Source organism: Onychomys torridus, chromosome 4 (genome assembly GCF_903995425.1).
Source record: "Onychomys torridus chromosome 4, mOncTor1.1, whole genome shotgun sequence".
Lineage (NCBI taxonomy): Eukaryota > Metazoa > Chordata > Mammalia > Rodentia > Cricetidae > Onychomys > Onychomys torridus.
The window spans coordinates 145,398,163-145,414,694 of NC_050446.1; the positions used below are offsets into that span (position 1 = coordinate 145,398,163).

Below are 16,532 nucleotides of genomic sequence, written 5' to 3' on the forward strand. Positions count from 1 at the left end.
TCAGGAGCAGTGACGCTTGAGAATGGAGAGGACAAGAAAAAAACTGATAAAGCCTGAGATGGAGGATGAAAAAATGGTTTCAAACCGGCAGGCTTGCATAAGACTCTCCACTGTTGTTAACCTTTTCTCTGAGATTAAAGCATTCCATCCTGCAGAGAAAGTAAACAACTCAAAAATATCTTCAGGAAGTCCCTGAAACTGACCAAATTTACTAGGCCCCTTTCTGCCAGAATAAGAAATAAAAGCTGAGATTCTCTCTCAGAAGAGTGGAGCCAAGCTGCAAAGAAGACCTTGAAGCCAAGTCATTATCCTGGAAGATGTTTAGAAAAACTGAAACACCTGGAAAGGACACTCTCCAAACTGTTGAGCTGTCTGCAGGCTGGGAAACGTGCTCCAGGTTCCCAGCTTTGTGGGCTGTCACATATTCTGAGGTGGGCTTGGTGATGCAGTAGTCTTTGAGTACCTTCTAAGTAACCCCTCACCCATATTCCTCCAAGTAATCCCCCCCAAAACCCACATTGGTTCACCAAGTTGGACTTTGTATCTGTACTTTGGTTTGTCATGGATTCCCTACCTAGAGTGAGTAGACGTGTGTTCCATCTCCCTGAAAAAGTTTTGTCATACAACACCCACAAAAGATGGCAGTGAATCAGAAAAAAAAAAAAAAAAAAAAAAACAAACCCTCCAAGACCCTAGCCAGCTTTTGATCATATTCAGGGTTAGTCTGCTGGCTAGTTCTGTGCCAACTTTGCACAAGCTAGAGTCATTTGGGAAGAGGGGACCTTAACTGAGAAAATTCCCCCACTAGATTGTCCTGTAGGCGAGCCTATAGTGCACTTTCTTGATTGATGACTGGTGTGGGAGGACCTGTCTCCTTGTGGGCAGCGCCATCCTTAGGGTGGTGATCCTGAGTGATATAAGAAGCAAACTGAGCAAGCCATGAGGAGCAAGCCAGTAAGCAACATTCCTCTATGGCCTCTGCATCAGTTCCTGCCTTTAGGTTCCTGCCCCAACTCCTCTGGATGATAGTCTGTATGCTGTAAGATGAAATAAACCTTTTCTTCCCCAAGTTGCTTTTGGTCATGATGTTTTATCACAGCTACAGAAACCTTAATTAAGACAGCTGGCATGTTCAGAAAGTCCCAGCTCAGGAGGATAACCACCCTTTAATGCTGTGCTGTCACAGTACTGATTTCCTAGTGCTTGAACAAGGCCCCTGGTTCACACTCTTCAGACAGTGCAGGTGGTCCTGTTGTCTTCTACCTAGAGAATGTCTCCACTTTGGGGTAATGCATCTGGAGGTCCTATCTCACATCAGAAGGTTGCCTCCTTCCCCAGAGGCCATCCTCATTGTCCAATCCTTGGCCATTCCTTCCTCTTTCCCAGAACCCATGTAGCTGTACTCATTCCCAGAGCTTAAAAGCTTGGTATCCATTAGCAGCTCTGGAGTTTTCTTGACTGAGAGTTGGGGAAGTTTTGACCCAATAAAGAAAAGTTAAGCCAATGGGATGGTGGACTCTACGGGCCCCAGCTCTGGCTTGGCAGAGCTCCACATGGGCTACAGAAGATGTCCCACCTACTTCCTTTCTCAGTCCTGGTTCTCTCACCCTACCCGTTTGGTCACGTGTCCATCTGTGCATGTTTTTCCCCACATGAGGATAAAGCAATCTTCTGTTCCCGATTAAAGTCCAAGCGCTACAGGACCAGCAAAGCGATTCATGTTTAAGCAGTGAGAACTATGTGAGACCTATGTGGAAGCTACAGCCGAACTTCCTAATCTCAGACTAGGCCCCAAGCAGCCCACACTCTTCTCCTTAGTAGTTGTTGTTATGTTATGCTCCATTATCCTTGGATTAGTCTAGAGTTCAACAGCGCCGCCTCCTGGCAGTGGGGTGGAAGTGACAGCCGTAGAGGGTACGTGTGTGTGTGTGTGTGTGTGTGTGTGTGTGTGTGTGTGTGTGTGTGTGTGTGTGTGTGTGTGTGTGTGTGTGTGTGTGCGCACGCGCGCGCTTTGATTTGGACCCCGCCCTCCACATTCTTGGTGAGTGCTTAAGCAGATAAAAGTCCTAAGTAACAGACTCCCATCCGCCCCTCCCAGAGTTGGTGAGTGCTAATGCAGATAAAAGTCCTAAGTAACAGACTCCCATCCGCCCCTCCCAGAGGCTCGGCATCCTGCCCACAGGACCCCTCCTCTTGAATGCCTTTCGTGAGCAAATGGAATGTGTAGGCATCTCTATCTTTTGAGCCTTTCAATCACCACCTCAAAAGAAACCAAGTGGGCTCCATTGCAGCTCACACCGCCTCCTTGCGGTGGCTCCCAACCAGTTTCGTTGAGGTATGCGGGGGATGGGCTTGGAGTAAACAAAACAAAACAAAACACCAGGACAAAGGAACACAAAATTTCCCCCCACAGGGTTCTTCAGGAGTAGTACTAGGGAAGAAGGCCAAGATCTCTGAGCCCAGCGCTTGCACGACTTTGTCACGCAACCAGATAGGGTCCAGACTTGGAGATACCTGCCCAGGAACTGGCCATCACCGGCCAGTTGTCAGAGTGGAGAAGAGGAGGTGAGCGGCGGGGGGGGGGGGGGGGGGGGGGGGGGTTGGTGTTATTAGACCAGTCTTCCTGCTGGTGGAGTTGTTTCCCAAACCCGGTCTAAGGTCTTCTGGGACTTAGCCCTCGGTCTGTGGCCGCAGCCAGGCTTCTTAGTTAGTCCTCCGTGGTCTAGCTAGTCCTTAATCAATCCTGTTCATGCTCTTGTTTTTTGCTAATCCCTCCCAGTGTCCTGCAGGTTTCAGACACACCTTCTAACCGACTCCCAGTTTCTTCTTCCTAAAGCCCCACCAACGAGACCATCCTTTAAAGTTTGGTAGCCTCTATGGGGAAATGTGTGCATGCGTGTGTGTGTGTGTGTGTGTGTGTGTGTGTGTGTGTGTGAGAGAGAGAGAGAGAGAGAGAGAGAGAGAGAGAGAGAGAGAGAGAGAGAGAGAGAGAAGGGGCTTAAAGACAGACTACCCGCAGGCTACCTCTGAGCGTCTGGGGCGGGAACTGTCGCCTTGCTGACTCGGTTCTGTTCTTTGGTGGTGCCTGCGGGCTCCGCCCGAGGACCTCTGTGCGCCCTGGCCGACTTTTACTCATCACACAGAGGTGATCCTAGGCTGGAGGGCGGGCGCAAGGCGTCCGGAGAACCCAGTAATCCGAGAATGCAGCATCAGCCCTTCCCACCAAGCACTTCCTTCCTTTTCCCCGAACGTCCAGAGAGGGAGGGCCGCGCATTTATAAACTGGAGCCGCAGCGGAGTGGCATGTCAGAGGCTGACTTCGCTGGGACTAGGAGCTTGGGCTAGAAACGTCTAGGCTGAGACAGAGGCTAGCTGCTGTTGTCCGAGGCGTCCGAAACCTCCCGTGGGGCTCTGGGTGCCCTCACCGTCGCTGGACTAGCGTTTCCCCCGGAACTTGCAAACTAACCATTGGACAGCATGCTTGGGGTTCTCCTTCTAGGTGTGCTGGCCCCAGCCGGCCTGGGAATCTCCCCAGTAGCCAAGTTGCAGTCCAGAAGCAGTCAGTGCGTGGAATACGAGTGCTTCGCGCTTTTCCAGGGCCCCTTGACCTTCCTCGATGCCAGCCGTGCCTGCGAGAGCCTGCAAGGACATCTAATGACAGTGCGCTCATCAGTGGCTGCCGATGTCATCTCCCTTCTGCTGAGCGACAGTATAAATTCACGCCCCTGGATTGGCTTACAGCTCCCACCGGGCTGCAGCGACCCGGGGCATCTCGGGTCCCTGCGCGGCTTCCAATGGGTTACTGGCGACAACGACACAAGTTACAGCAGGTGGGCGCGGTCCAGCGACCAGGCGGCTCCACTCTGCGGCCCGCTGTGCGTCAGGGTCTCAAACGCAACAGCCGCTGCACCGGGTGAGCCGTCCTGGGAGGAGCAGCCGTGCGATACCGAGGCCGACAGCTTCCTCTGCGAGTTCCACTTCACGACATCCTGCAGGCCTCTGGCGGTGGATCCCCGAGATCCTGAGGCTGCTCACATCTTCAGCACCTACCAAGCCCCTTTTGGGGGCAGTGGTGCGGACTTTCAGACTCTGCCCGTAGGCAGCTCCGCTGTGGTGAAGCCCCTTGGCTTGGAGCTAGTGTGTAGGGCCCAGCCTGGAACTTCTGAGGGACAGTGGTCTTGGGAAGCGACAGGAGCCTGGGACTGCAGCGTGGAGAATGGTGGCTGCGAGTACTTGTGCAACCGGAGCACAGGCGAACCCAGATGCCTCTGCCCCGGCGACACCGACCTGCAGGAGGATGGTCGTTCATGCACAAAACCCTTGGTGCCTTCGTGCAACGACCTCTGCGAGCATTTTTGTATCAACAACCCCGACGTGCCAGGCTCATACTCCTGTATGTGCGAGACAGGCTACCAGTTGGCGGCTGACCAACACCGGTGCGAGGATGTGGATGATTGTAATCAGGAGCCCAGCCCATGCCTGCAGCTCTGTGTCAACACCAAGGGCGGTTTTGAATGTCTCTGCTATGATGACTTTGAGATGGTGGATGGAGAGTGTGTGGAGCTCATGGATCCGTGCTTCGGATCGAACTGCGAGTATCAGTGCCAGCCAGTGAGCCGCACTGAGTACCGTTGTATCTGTGCTGAGGGCTTCGCACCTAAACCCCAGGAACCGCACAGTTGCGAAATGTTCTGCAATGCAAGTTCATGTCCAGCAGACTGTGACCCCAACACCCCTGAGTTTTGCCGTTGCCCCGAAGGCTTCATCCTGGACGAAGGTGCCATATGCGCGGACATTGACGAGTGCAGTCAAGGAGAATGCTCCGCCGGCAGTGAGTGTCGAAATCTTCCGGGCTCCTATGAGTGCATCTGTGGGCCTGACACGGCCCTTGTTGGCCAGGTTACCAAGGACTGTGACCCCACCCCTGTTAATAAATACAGCGAGGACCCGGGCTCTGGGGAGCCCCCGGTCAGTACGACGCCAGGCTTTCCAACAGGTCCGCCGTCCACAAAGCCAGTGAATTCTGCTGTGCTCATTGGCACATCTATCGCCAGCCTGTCCCTGGTGGTGGCGCTTTTGGCCCTTCTTTGTCACCTGCGCAAGAAGCAGGGAGCGGCGCGTACACAGCTGGAGTACAAGTGCGCATCACCAGCCAAGGAGGTAGTACTGCAGCAGGTGAGGACTGATCGGACGCTGCAGAAGTTCTGAGGGACTTTGCTCCAGAGACCCAGGTTGCCTTTGTCTTTCCTGGTTCAGTACCTATTTTCTCTCTCTCGCCGGCCCTCACAGCTGTGCTTGCCGACAACTTAAAAGCGTCCTGGCTGCCAAGATAACCAGAGAAGACCCTGCCGGATCCCCAAGAGAAGCAGGGGTGGAGAGGACTTGAAGCAAGAGAGCCCAGCTTCTTCCAAGTCAATACTGAACAACTGGGCGGACAGAGGTGACACAGTGAAGATCAGACAGCAGAGTGTCCCAGTCCCTCACTTCAGGGTGCAGGATGGGTAGGCGCTGCTGATCTTTAGCCTTTAGGCAAACAGCTTGATGTCACTGACTAGAGATGACCCAGATATTTATTTTTTTTAGAGTATTTAGGATTTTCTTCCTTCCCTTTGGTTTTCCCTGTCTGTAAGTCTCCAGCCCTCCTATCCTTCTCTGTCCCTCCATACCTTCTCCTCCCCTTCACAGTCTCCCTTTCTCATTTTTCTGCTCCCCAGACCGGATCTTACTTTGCTTTTACCCTTCTCTCCAGACGAAACTCTTATGTGAAACAGAAAAGAAACACTAAAAGCAGAAATTTTTCTTTTTCACTGGCTTTGGCAATTTAATCGGAAAATTCAGGTTTCCAGAGCAAAATAATTTTAAGAAAAGTTAAAATGCTACAGCTGAACACTAGTTAATAGTGCTGGAATGTCACAGAAATTAAATTCAAGGAGGTTGGGTTTTTTGTCTTGTGTGTGTGTTTTTTAATCTTTATTGTTGAAAAGGTGAGCCTGGGTTTTATTATTATTGCTGTTGTTTTGATTTAGAATGACAAAAGGTAATTATTGTTAAGCTTTTTTTTTAATGCAGGCTCCTATAGTGTTACTTATTTTTGACTGTGTTGAAAATGTTCAGATGAGCCTTCATTGGACGTTTTGGTGTTGCAATGGACATTGCCATCTTCAGATGTATTGGGCCACATTCGTAGCTCTTCTGGGATGTATGTGGTCCTTAGGCTGGACATATCTGAGACTGGCAGACGGAAGCATCTTCCAGCCAAGTTTTGTGTTATATGCTTTGTGCCTAGTTGACTCTCAATGCTCTTGCCACTTACAGTTCCAAATAAAAGCAGTATGATTGTTAGGGAGGTGTGGGAACTTGGGAATAGAGCCTGGAGGGTGCCTAGATATGGCCTTGTCTTAATGAGGCTCTTGGACAATATCTTCTACTTTAGAGGGACCTTCTAGCTCTGGCCACTGGCCTGTGAACAAGAATTGGGACCTCCCTTGGGATCTGGCTAGAATTGCAAAATCCTAAGCTTACCCTCCACACTTATAAGAAGCTGCATTTTAACAACTTTCTGGAGAACATTAAATGTCAGTTAATAATAAGTAGCAGGCCATGGTAGGTCATTTATTATTAAGAAACTGAGGAATTTTTCACTGCATAGCTTTGCTTTCTGTCTAAAACAAAACAAAACAAAACAAAACAAAAAAACAACAACTAGGTACACACCTCTAGATTTTGCCACAGGGTCCAGAAGGGTTTTGGTTTAGCTTAGCTAGCAATGAACTCATATGTCAGTGTAAGGAACAAATGTATCATATATGCATCTTTTGTAAGGAAAGGTTTTTCTTTACTGTTTTGTAAGCTCAGCATATTTGTACATAGTTATTTATTTATTGGAGTTTAGCTAGAACACAGGCAAAGTCTTTGCTTATGATGTCACATGTACAAAATAAATAGATTACAATGAGCTGTTGAGTGTCTCTTGTCCTTCCTTTCTCTTTCCCAGTTCCCTCATTTTTATGCCTTATTTTATGCACACAAACAATGCAAGCTCCAGGACATACATTAAAGGCTGCCCTGCACCTTATCACCTGCTCACGGCACAATCTCTGGCTTTAAATATCCCTTCCAAAAGGAAGTTATTTCCATGTAGAAGGAGTTTATGTTATCTCTGTACACACAGGGGTTTTGTTTGTTTGTTTGTGTAACCATTACAACTTTATACAGGATGCTTCCTTCATGTCTGTGTTTTCAGACACTCTAGGATCTGAGGCATCTTTAGTTTCCCAGCTGAGTGTTTTTCTGTGTGTGCTTCAACATTGCCTGTTCTGTTCTCTGACATGTAAAACTCAAGATTATCATGAGAGGGCTATGGCCCAAATTCATGTATTGTTTCTGAATGCCAAGGTCATTTCTTCTGGTATGAACCAATCCTTATCGCTGCTGGTAATGACCGTCATTACTGTCTTTGTTACACTGATCTCTAGGACGCTTTCTGTGGAAAGGTGTAGCTATCTGAATTTTATGTGTAGGAATATACATGAGAAAAAAGTTAAGTAAGACATTCAGATAATTTTACACATCCAAATAAGGCAGAGATTCTCAGTGTCAACTTGGGTTGTTACTGTGGGAAGGCAGTGCATGTGTGTTTGTGTGTGTGTGTGTGTGTGTGTGTGTGTGTGTGTGTTTGTGTGTATGTATGTGTTTGTATTGGCAGTATGGCTTCATGCATATGTTATTCACCTCTGTAGGCACTTATGGAGGTCAGAAGTCAATATCGGGATGTCTTTGCAAATTGCTTCTCCACCTTATTTTTTTTTTTTAATTGAGACAGGACCTGTCATTGATCTGGATCTCCCTGTCTTCAGGTAGATGAGTCCCTCGGGATCTCTCTTACTCTCTAAGACTGGGTTGCAGATGAATACTACCATGTCAGGCTTTTATGTGGGTTTGAGGGGGATCCTAACTCAAGTCCTCACACTTGTGCAACAAAGCACTTTACCGTGACCCCACAGGTGGAGATTTCATCATGCATTCCAGTGATCAGTGAGAGTCGAGGTGAGGCCAAAGAGGTGCAGATGGAGGATGCTGGGAGTCCTGAGGAAGGGGCATATCCTTAGTGCTGCAAGCCACTCTGGGATGTTTTATCAGGAACATGCTGGGATTGGAAATTGTTTAGAAAGAGAATAGAAACTTCTAGACTATCGACAAGTCCCTAAAAAAAGAAACATGCAGTTTGTCTTGTAAGCAATCAGCAGAACTAATATGGGATAGGACTATCACAGATGCCCCAGCCTGACAGTTGGGTTTATGTTACCACAGGCCCCCTCCAATGTTTGAGAATGGGAGCCAGAAGTGCTACCTCGATTCGGTTGCATGAGGAGTAAAAAGATGAGCAAGCAGCTTCTGGCTCATAGTACATGCTTAATAACTGTAAGGCTGTGAGCCACTGGGTTAATAGATGCTTACCTGAATAAAGAGAAGGTTACATTAGAATGGGAAACACCATGGAGGCAAATGTAAGGCAGTGCAAGAATGACCTTTAAGGACATATAGCCACTTTGCAAGGGAGCTATCAGCCCTGGGGTGACTGTGGTGGTGGACTGGAGTATTGGGTACAGTTTAAGGAGGGAGATGTTTGCAAGGTGAGAGTGACTCTGTAGGCAATCCAAGCTCCAAGAGTTCTAGCTTTATGTTCTACTTCTAAATCTCATAAATGTGGAGGGGTACAGAGACCCATCACAGAGAGGAGAGAAAATGCTCTCAGATGGCTGAAGAAGAAACTGGCTCCGGTCCAGATGGTTCTGGCCTCCTGTGTGGGTGACATTGGAAGCAATACTGTGCTGTGGACAAGACCAGGATTTCTAAGGCTGCTCCTGTTCTTGGGCTAACCAGTAGTGACACCGCAATATCAGGAAAACTGAGTTTACAAAGAACACAGAACACAACATGGTGGTTAGGCTCTGAGAGGATGGTACTCAGCAGCATCTCCTGACCTTTGCCTGAAGTTCATAGAATGACACAGGCCACACCCAGATCTGCTTTTTTTTTTTTTTTCCGTTTTCCAGAACGAATGCCTTGCTCAGCACTACCTTTTTGCTTCAAGTGGGTTCTTCCTCCTTTTTCTCTTGGTCAGCAGGTTCAGACATAAGCAAACAATTGATTTCCTCACTCATGAAAAACTACGTATTGTTTTAACATTATTCTAACAGAATTAAACTCCTTTTCAGCCTGTTTTGAAAGTGTGGTTGCAAAACACAAAAGAGTCCATGGAATATGTTCCCTCAAGTCACACCTACTTGAAATGGGGGGGGGGGGCGAGCAGAGAGCTTCAGGGATCCAGGGGAGAGCACCAGGACTCAAAGCTGGGCCTTGTGGTAATTGTGACACTCAAACTATAGGCTGGGGGCGGGGGCTGTCTTTAAACTTCTGCCTGAAAGAAATCTGTTGTGATAGCAAGTTACAGTATGGTGGCAGAACCCTGCCATTTGTCTGTACTTTCTTCAGAGGCCTCATATCACTAGCATGGCCTTGGCATCTGCCTCTCAGGCCTCAACTGCAAGAACACTTGGCTGGTGGAAGAAGGTTAGCCTGTTCAGAGAGGGGGAGAGAGGAAAGGAGGGAGGGAGATATAGGGAGAGAGAGAGAGAGAGAGAGAGAGAGAGAGAGAGAGAGAGAGAAGAAGAAGAAGGAGGAGGAGGAGGAGGAGGAGGAGGAGGAGGAGGAGGAGGAGGGATGGAGGAAAGGAGGGGGCGCTTTGCTCTGGCCACTCTCTGCTTGGCTTTAACTACCTTGAGAACAAGACCCCACCTTGCACAGACTCAGGCACTATCACTCGGCCAACAGCAGCCCCTGTCTTTCCACTGTAAGACATTTGTTGATGCTATTAGAAGATAGAGGAACCCAGTGAGCACCCACTGGAGCTTTCAGGTTCTTGTGTCTCGGAATGAGAAACTTGACAGGGACACACAGACAGTGGTAGAAGCAGAACAAGTTTATTATGGAAGAAAGCACTTCCAGGGGAGGAAGTGGGCCAGTAGCTCAATGGTACCCATGTGCTATCTCACAGATTGGAAGGAACCTTTACAGAAGCTTTTTTTTTTTTTTTTTTTTTTTTTTGTATATTGCACAGGCTCTATTTGTTACACCTCAGCTTTGGTGGGAAGGGGTTTCTAGTCTTCCCTTCAGTCAACTAGTTTCTTTCCCATGCTAATTTTGACCTCACTTTCTGCCCTGCTCTCCTGCTGCAAGTTGAAAGGTGATGTGCAGGAATAAACCACAACCACAAACACCTGAGATTCGTTGCAGATGTTTAACTGCCACCTGTGTTTTCACCCTCCTCCTTAAAGGCGCTTCTGCAGAAACCCAGCACTGACAGAAAGAGAAGCTGGCTGGCCAGATGGGCTACAGTGAGATTCTGCTTTCCTGGACTTTCAAAGCACAGGACGCCAGCCTAAATAAGAAGCTGTAACAGATTGACACAAACCCAGGACAGGCTGTCTTCAGAGCAGTTAGCAGAGGCAGACCACAGCAGAGGCAGGGTCTGGAGGAATACCCTCACTGTTCTTCCAGGAAGGAAGCATGGGTTCCTGACCTGGAAGGAAGCCGCATTCTTTCTCCAGTGTCCCAAAGGTTACAAGGTCCACAGGGAGTTCACAACTTTGCCCAGGAACTTATTCAATGTCCCCATTTGTTTAAGAGGCTTCTGAAGTACAGAGCACTTCTTCCAGGTTTCAGACTGAAGGGCAGGCTGCAGCTGCCTGGGTCTCTGGGCTGAGTTCTCCCCGGGTAGTTGAAGGAACCCAGGGCTGGTATAAGGAGGGCAGCACTCAAAGACTTAGGGAGAGCCTGATTGTAATTTTACATGCCTCTTGTCTTCCCTGTGGACCACTTCTGAAGGGCTACAGATCACAAGGAAAGCAAGAAGGATGGAAACCGTGTCTCTCTTGATTGGGGTGTCAAGTTCAGAACTGTGACTACACATCAACAGTCACAGAACGGCGCACCTGGAAAGGTTGAATTCTACCTTATGCAAATGATGCTTTCATCAAAAGAGAAGAAGAGAAATCACTGCCTGCACAAAATGACTAAAGAAAGGCTAATTTGAATAATAACACAGAGAAGCCTCCATACCACCCTAGTCCCTCCTCCTCAGTGTCCTAGGAATATGTGCTATAAGAGCAGGGCTGACTCTATTGTATTAGCTCATGGGAGCCAAATTCTTTCTTTGAATAGTGTGTGTGTGTGTGTGTGTGTGTGTGTGTGTGTGTGTGTGTGTTGCTGAGCATGAAAGCCAGAGCTTTGCACATGCTAAGCAAACAGTCAATCATTAAGCTGCATCTCCAGCCAAGGCATAATTCTTATTTTAGCTTAGAATTGAATTGTACTTCCATTTATATGATTATTTGATTAATACCCATCTTTGCCAATCATTTGCAAGCTCCACACTATGCAGACTCACCATGTTGTCTAGAAGCTGGTTGCATCACTGAGAGAAACCCTCAGCACTCTGTCACTGAATACATCTCCCTGCTCATGGACTCACAGAGCAGAGTTTTGGGGTGTGGTGCTGACTAACACAGTAGAGTTGTTTCAGCAAACACAGACTCAGAATTCTGACATCTGTGCTCACAGAATTTAAGACTGTACTGTCATGTTCTTCCAATAAAAGAGTGAGAAATAGGGGTGATTCACCACTTACAATCTATCAGGCAAGTGTTACAAGGTCCAAATTTACTGAGATTCATGTCCAGATTCTTGGGGTAGCACAGACAAAACAGAACTTAAACCCTCTCTTTGTACATATGTTAAGAGTGGGAAACTGAGGCTGGAGAGAAGAAAGTCCTGCTCATGAGGTAGCTAACGCTGATGCTTCCCGTTATCATTGGCGAGTATCAATCAACCTATCAGTTTGAAGGTATCTGCCCCTCAACCACCATTAATTCTCATTAAAAGATTGCATTTTAAAAAATGGAATTAGTCTTTTTCCAGGCAAACAAGCCTGTCTTAGGACCTGTGTGGGTCATTAGAAGGCTGAAAAGAGGAACTCCAGACCCACTCAAACTAGGCAAAGGCCTAACACCTTTGTACACTGCAGCCGTTGCTAAGGCCAAAAGTTCTCACATGATCCTTGCAGTGAAGTTCAAGTGTACTTATCCGGTGTCCACTCTGCCAGGCATCAGGGACAGAGAAAGAAACAATTCCATTTTCATGACTTGCAAGAAGTTGCTGTTACTTACGTAAGAGCCACAGACATGGGACTGACTGACTTGTTCCAGATGCCCAGGGTGACTGTGGGAAGTAAAGACCAGTTAGGAATGATATGGGCATGTATGTGAACATGTATGGATTAATGCTAGTGGAACCAAAGGGGTCAGTGCTCTATTTAGATATTTCCAGTCCACAGCCATGGCCTTGCACATGGAGGAGACCTGGCAGTGTACTTCTCTCAGAGGTAAGTGAAGATCACCTGATAAGTAGACCTTGATGACTTCTGCGCATTCCTCCCTAGCCCTCTGACACACCTAAGATCAACATTGTCATTCTTAGGCCATCTAGCTAGCTGCACTTGGAGAGGGTAAGATCCCTACAGCTGTACATCCAAACACTTAACATTGGCCTTTATCTTTTCTATTGTTAGTGAAGAAGTTAGAATTTCTTGTCCCTCCACCCTGCAAAAAAAAGTATAAGGTTAGCCCTGTAAGAGTCACCATGTGGAGCTGGGTTTGTACCTCAGTTGATGGAGGGCCTGCCTAGCCAGTATGAGGCTCTGTGTTCTATCCCTAACACTGTATATCAAATGGGCATACTGTTGCACACTATAATCCCAACACTCAGGAGGTAGAGGTAGGAGGATCAGAAGGTCAAGGTCATCCTTAGCTACTACGTAGTAAATTCACCGCTAGCTGGTGTTACATGAGATCTTGTCTCAAACAGCAACAGAATAAATAGCAACAACAACAAAACAACAGAAACACTGAATCAAGAAGAGTCTCCACACTACAAGGAACTGCTGATTTTTCCAGGCAAGAATTCTGAAGACCTGGCCTGAGTGTCCTGCTTGGGTTATAAGACATTTGTGCCTCAGACCAGAATTCAGCTCTCTTGTCCTTTTCCCACATACCAGGCACTGCTACTGTCACACAAGTCATGCTCTGGGCAAGCAGCCCAGAAAAGGTCACCTCCTGCTTCTCCCAGGCTCTCAGAGATGCACTTGTAAGCCACGTGGTGGTGGGGCGAGTCCTTAGGCCCCACCCTGCCTCTTGGGCCAGCCTGGATTTCCATTAGCCTCCCAACAGTTAGAACTCATGCTGACTGCCCTAGAACACGGAAAGATATGTTTTCCAGGATGATAGGACCCAGGTGTTTTCTTTTAAAGACCATACACCCCTGCCAGGCAGCTGTGGAAACTGCCCAGTGACTACCCTACCTGCCCCTCTTGACTTACTCTTCTAGTACCATCAGCACTGGCTCTGTGGAACTCAGCAGGATCTTTTGCTGTACAGATGTGGGCTGTGGTCAGCCACTCCTCACTCAGAGGCAGCATCTGCTTGGCTTCCCTCCCCACTTTAGCAAAGCTCTCACAGGCGGTGAATCTTTCTCAGGGGAAAGATCACTGGGGCTGTGGTTAACTTACCAGGCACACAGGGGTAGCCTTTCACTGTAGTCAGCATCTGGTGTCAAAACACAGTCTGTTTCCCCTCCACCCTAGTTCTCTGGTCTTTTCCTGACACCCTCCCCTCATAGCATAACTTGGGCTTTAATGAGGCTTCCTATTCCTGTAGCCAGGGGAAGAGGTGGAAAAAAAAAATTGCAGCAGATGAGATTTTTATCCTTTCTGCCTTTTAATTCCTGACCAGAAGTTTTATGCTTTGCAGCAACCCCCACATCATACTTCTATAAACCTTTTGCATTCACAGGAAGTCTGTTACTGGCCTCTTGACAACTGGCAGACACTTGTAGGGTGACAAAGCAAGTCCACTCAGCTGTTGCATAGACATCTCACGTTGCAGCGAGAGTCTCTAACAGACACAGGGAAAGCACTTGGGGGTATCCTATGGTCCCCTGTTCCACCATGTACACTATTCTACCACCATAAAGCAAAGGGGCTGCAGGGGAAGGGGCTCTGCCTACCTCACCTTCCCAGGGCTCTTCCAAGCAGTCACTGTCACAAGTCACACAAGGGTAGACATTACTTTCTGACCACCTCCTCTTTCTCACCCCTTGAAAAACGGCCAGAGGTTCAGGAATGGCTGGTACTCTAACCCAGTTCCCAGAGGAGTCCTACCCCCATGGAAGTGTCCCTGGAGCCCGTCCTAGGAGTGGGGCTAGCAGGAGTCCGGAGGCTCCTAAGGACAGACAGCACAGACTGCTGAGGGGGGCTGGCTTCCTGAAAACAGGAGTTGTTCTTGAAGTTGCTGGGCTGAGAGGGTGATGAGACCTTTTGCAGGTGAGCTGAGGGAGGGTGGAAATGGTTTTCAGAAAGTAGTAGTCTTGGTGAAAGGGACTTGCTTGCAGCCAGGTTCTGCTTGCATGGGCTCCTGCTGGCAGGGCAGTGGGGGGCATATGCATCCTGCGCCCCCTCTGCTTTTGAGAGCGGTGGCATAATAGTCCAGGGGCTCTTCCTCAGCCCCTCCAGTCGTTTCCAGGAGACAGCAGCGCAGGCACAGAACCCTCTGGAAAGAGCGCCGGAAGTTGTCAGAGAGGAAGCCATAGAGAATGGGGTTGGCACAGCTGTTGGCATAGCTGAGGATGAGGGACACATGGTTGACTGTGGCATCGAGGCTAGTGACAAACAGATTCAGAAGCTGTACCACATAGAAAGGCATCCAACACAGCACAAAGACGGTCACCACCATCAGCACCAGCCTCGTGATCTTCTTCTCTGAGCGCCTCCGTTGCTGCCAGCCAGCCCGTAGGGCCACCGCACGCATCTTGCCCACAATAAGCAGGTAGCATAGACCGATGGCCAGAACCGGGAGTAGGAAGCCCAACAAAAAAGTATAGATCACGAAGACCGCAGACCAGGCTGGGTGAGGCCAGTGCAGGTTGCAAGCCACGGTCTCACCCCCGCGAGCCGGCCTGGTGTCAGCGAAGACTGCGATGGGCAGGGTGACCAACAAGGATGCTAGCCACACTCCCAGGTTGATTAGCTTGGCCACGCTGGGCCGCCGGTAGGTGGCGGCGCGCAAAGGGTGCACTACAGCCACATAGCGGTCCACGCTGAGCACGGTGAGGCAAAAGACACTGGTGAACATGTTAAGGCCGTCCACGCTAAGCACTGCGCGACACAGCACCGCCCCGAAGGGCCAGTGGTGCAGGGCAGCCGCCGAGGCCACGAATGGCACGCTCAGCATGAAGAGCTCATCGGCGACCGCCAGGTTGAGCAGGTAGATGTTGGTGGCTGTCTTCATCTTGGCATAGCGTAGTATCACGAAGATGACCAGGGCGTTGCCCACCAGGCCCACCAGGCACACGAGCGCATATATGCATTGGATGGTGACCATGCCCGCTGTCCCCGTGCCGTCGGACCGCACCGCATCCTCCTCCTCCTCGTCCGGAGCGCTGCTGGCGTTGGTCCCGGGGGTCCAGGTGGTGTCCTCGCCCCCGGGGGGCAGTGTTGAGGGCACGTTCATTCTTTGGGGTGCTCACCCCAGGCGGCGGAACGCTATGGAGCAGCTGAGCGCTGCACCAAAGACCAAGCAGCGGGCTGGGGTCGCGCGCACAAGCTCTGCTCCACTGCTCCGCCTAAGTAGCGTGCGGGGCCCGCGAGCGCCCTCCAATCCCCGCGCTGCCGTGCGCCCCCCGGCCGCGGGAGCTCCGTTCACCCGGCGTACGCCCCTCCCTCCACAAGCCGGGCCGCAGGTGCAGTCTGCTCTGCCAGCAGAGCTCTTGGCTCCTCACAGGCTTTCCCTACCCACACCACCCCTGTCATGTTGCCAGCTTCACCCGAACTCCGAAACTCTGCTTGACCCCGGGTCCTGCCTTTTCCCCCCCGCAGATCACACCTCCCTCAGAGCTTCAAACCCTACCTCGGGATCTTGGTTCTCCACGATCTGTTAACTACCTGCAGTTCTCTGGGTACTGAAGTATCCTGAGTCGTTCCAGATTACTTCAAGCGTGCAGACCCATCATACTAGCACCTGATATCCCCCCCTGCCCCTTCAATTTTCAAGAAGTCCTGTATCATCCTTTAACTCACTCCAGGGATGAAGCAAACTGAAGCTCCCTATGGACGTCTTGGTGATTTCCAGGTCCGTCAGAAGCAGAGGTGGGGGCTCTGATCTATGTGTATCATTCTCTCTCTCTCTCTCTCTCTCTCTCTCTCTCTCTCTCTCTCTCTCTCTCTCTCTCTCTCTCTCTCTCTCTCTCTCTCTCTCCCTGGCAGCTACAATACTGCTCCCCCCACCAACCTTTAAGTTGAATCTGCATGGAATTGAGGTCTTCAGGAAATGGAGAGGTAGTCGGAGAACTAAAGATAAACCCCAAAGAAAACTAATCTTGGGCAGATGAGATGTCTCAGGGATAAAAGTACTTGTTCTCAAG

The 16,532-nt window shown here is 49.5% G+C and overlaps 2 protein-coding genes across 2 annotated transcripts; one reads left to right on the top strand and one right to left on the bottom strand.

Moving 5' to 3' along the window:
* The first annotated feature begins 3,055 nt into the window (after window positions 1-3,055).
* On the top strand, window positions 3,056-6,954 carry Thbd (thrombomodulin). The gene has a single exon (XM_036184677.1). The coding sequence runs from the start codon at window positions 3,477-3,479 to the stop codon at window positions 5,205-5,207; it is 1,731 nt and encodes a 576-aa protein (XP_036040570.1). The 5' UTR covers window positions 3,056-3,476; the 3' UTR covers window positions 5,208-6,954.
* Window positions 6,955-13,807: 6,853 nt separating this feature from the next.
* Sstr4 (somatostatin receptor 4) lies at window positions 13,808-16,288 on the bottom strand. Its single transcript, XM_036182995.1, has one exon. It carries the CDS (start codon window positions 15,620-15,622, stop codon window positions 14,465-14,467), a length of 1,158 nt encoding a protein of 385 aa, XP_036038888.1. The 5' UTR covers window positions 15,623-16,288; the 3' UTR covers window positions 13,808-14,464.
* Between the last annotated feature and the right edge of the window lie 244 nt (window positions 16,289-16,532).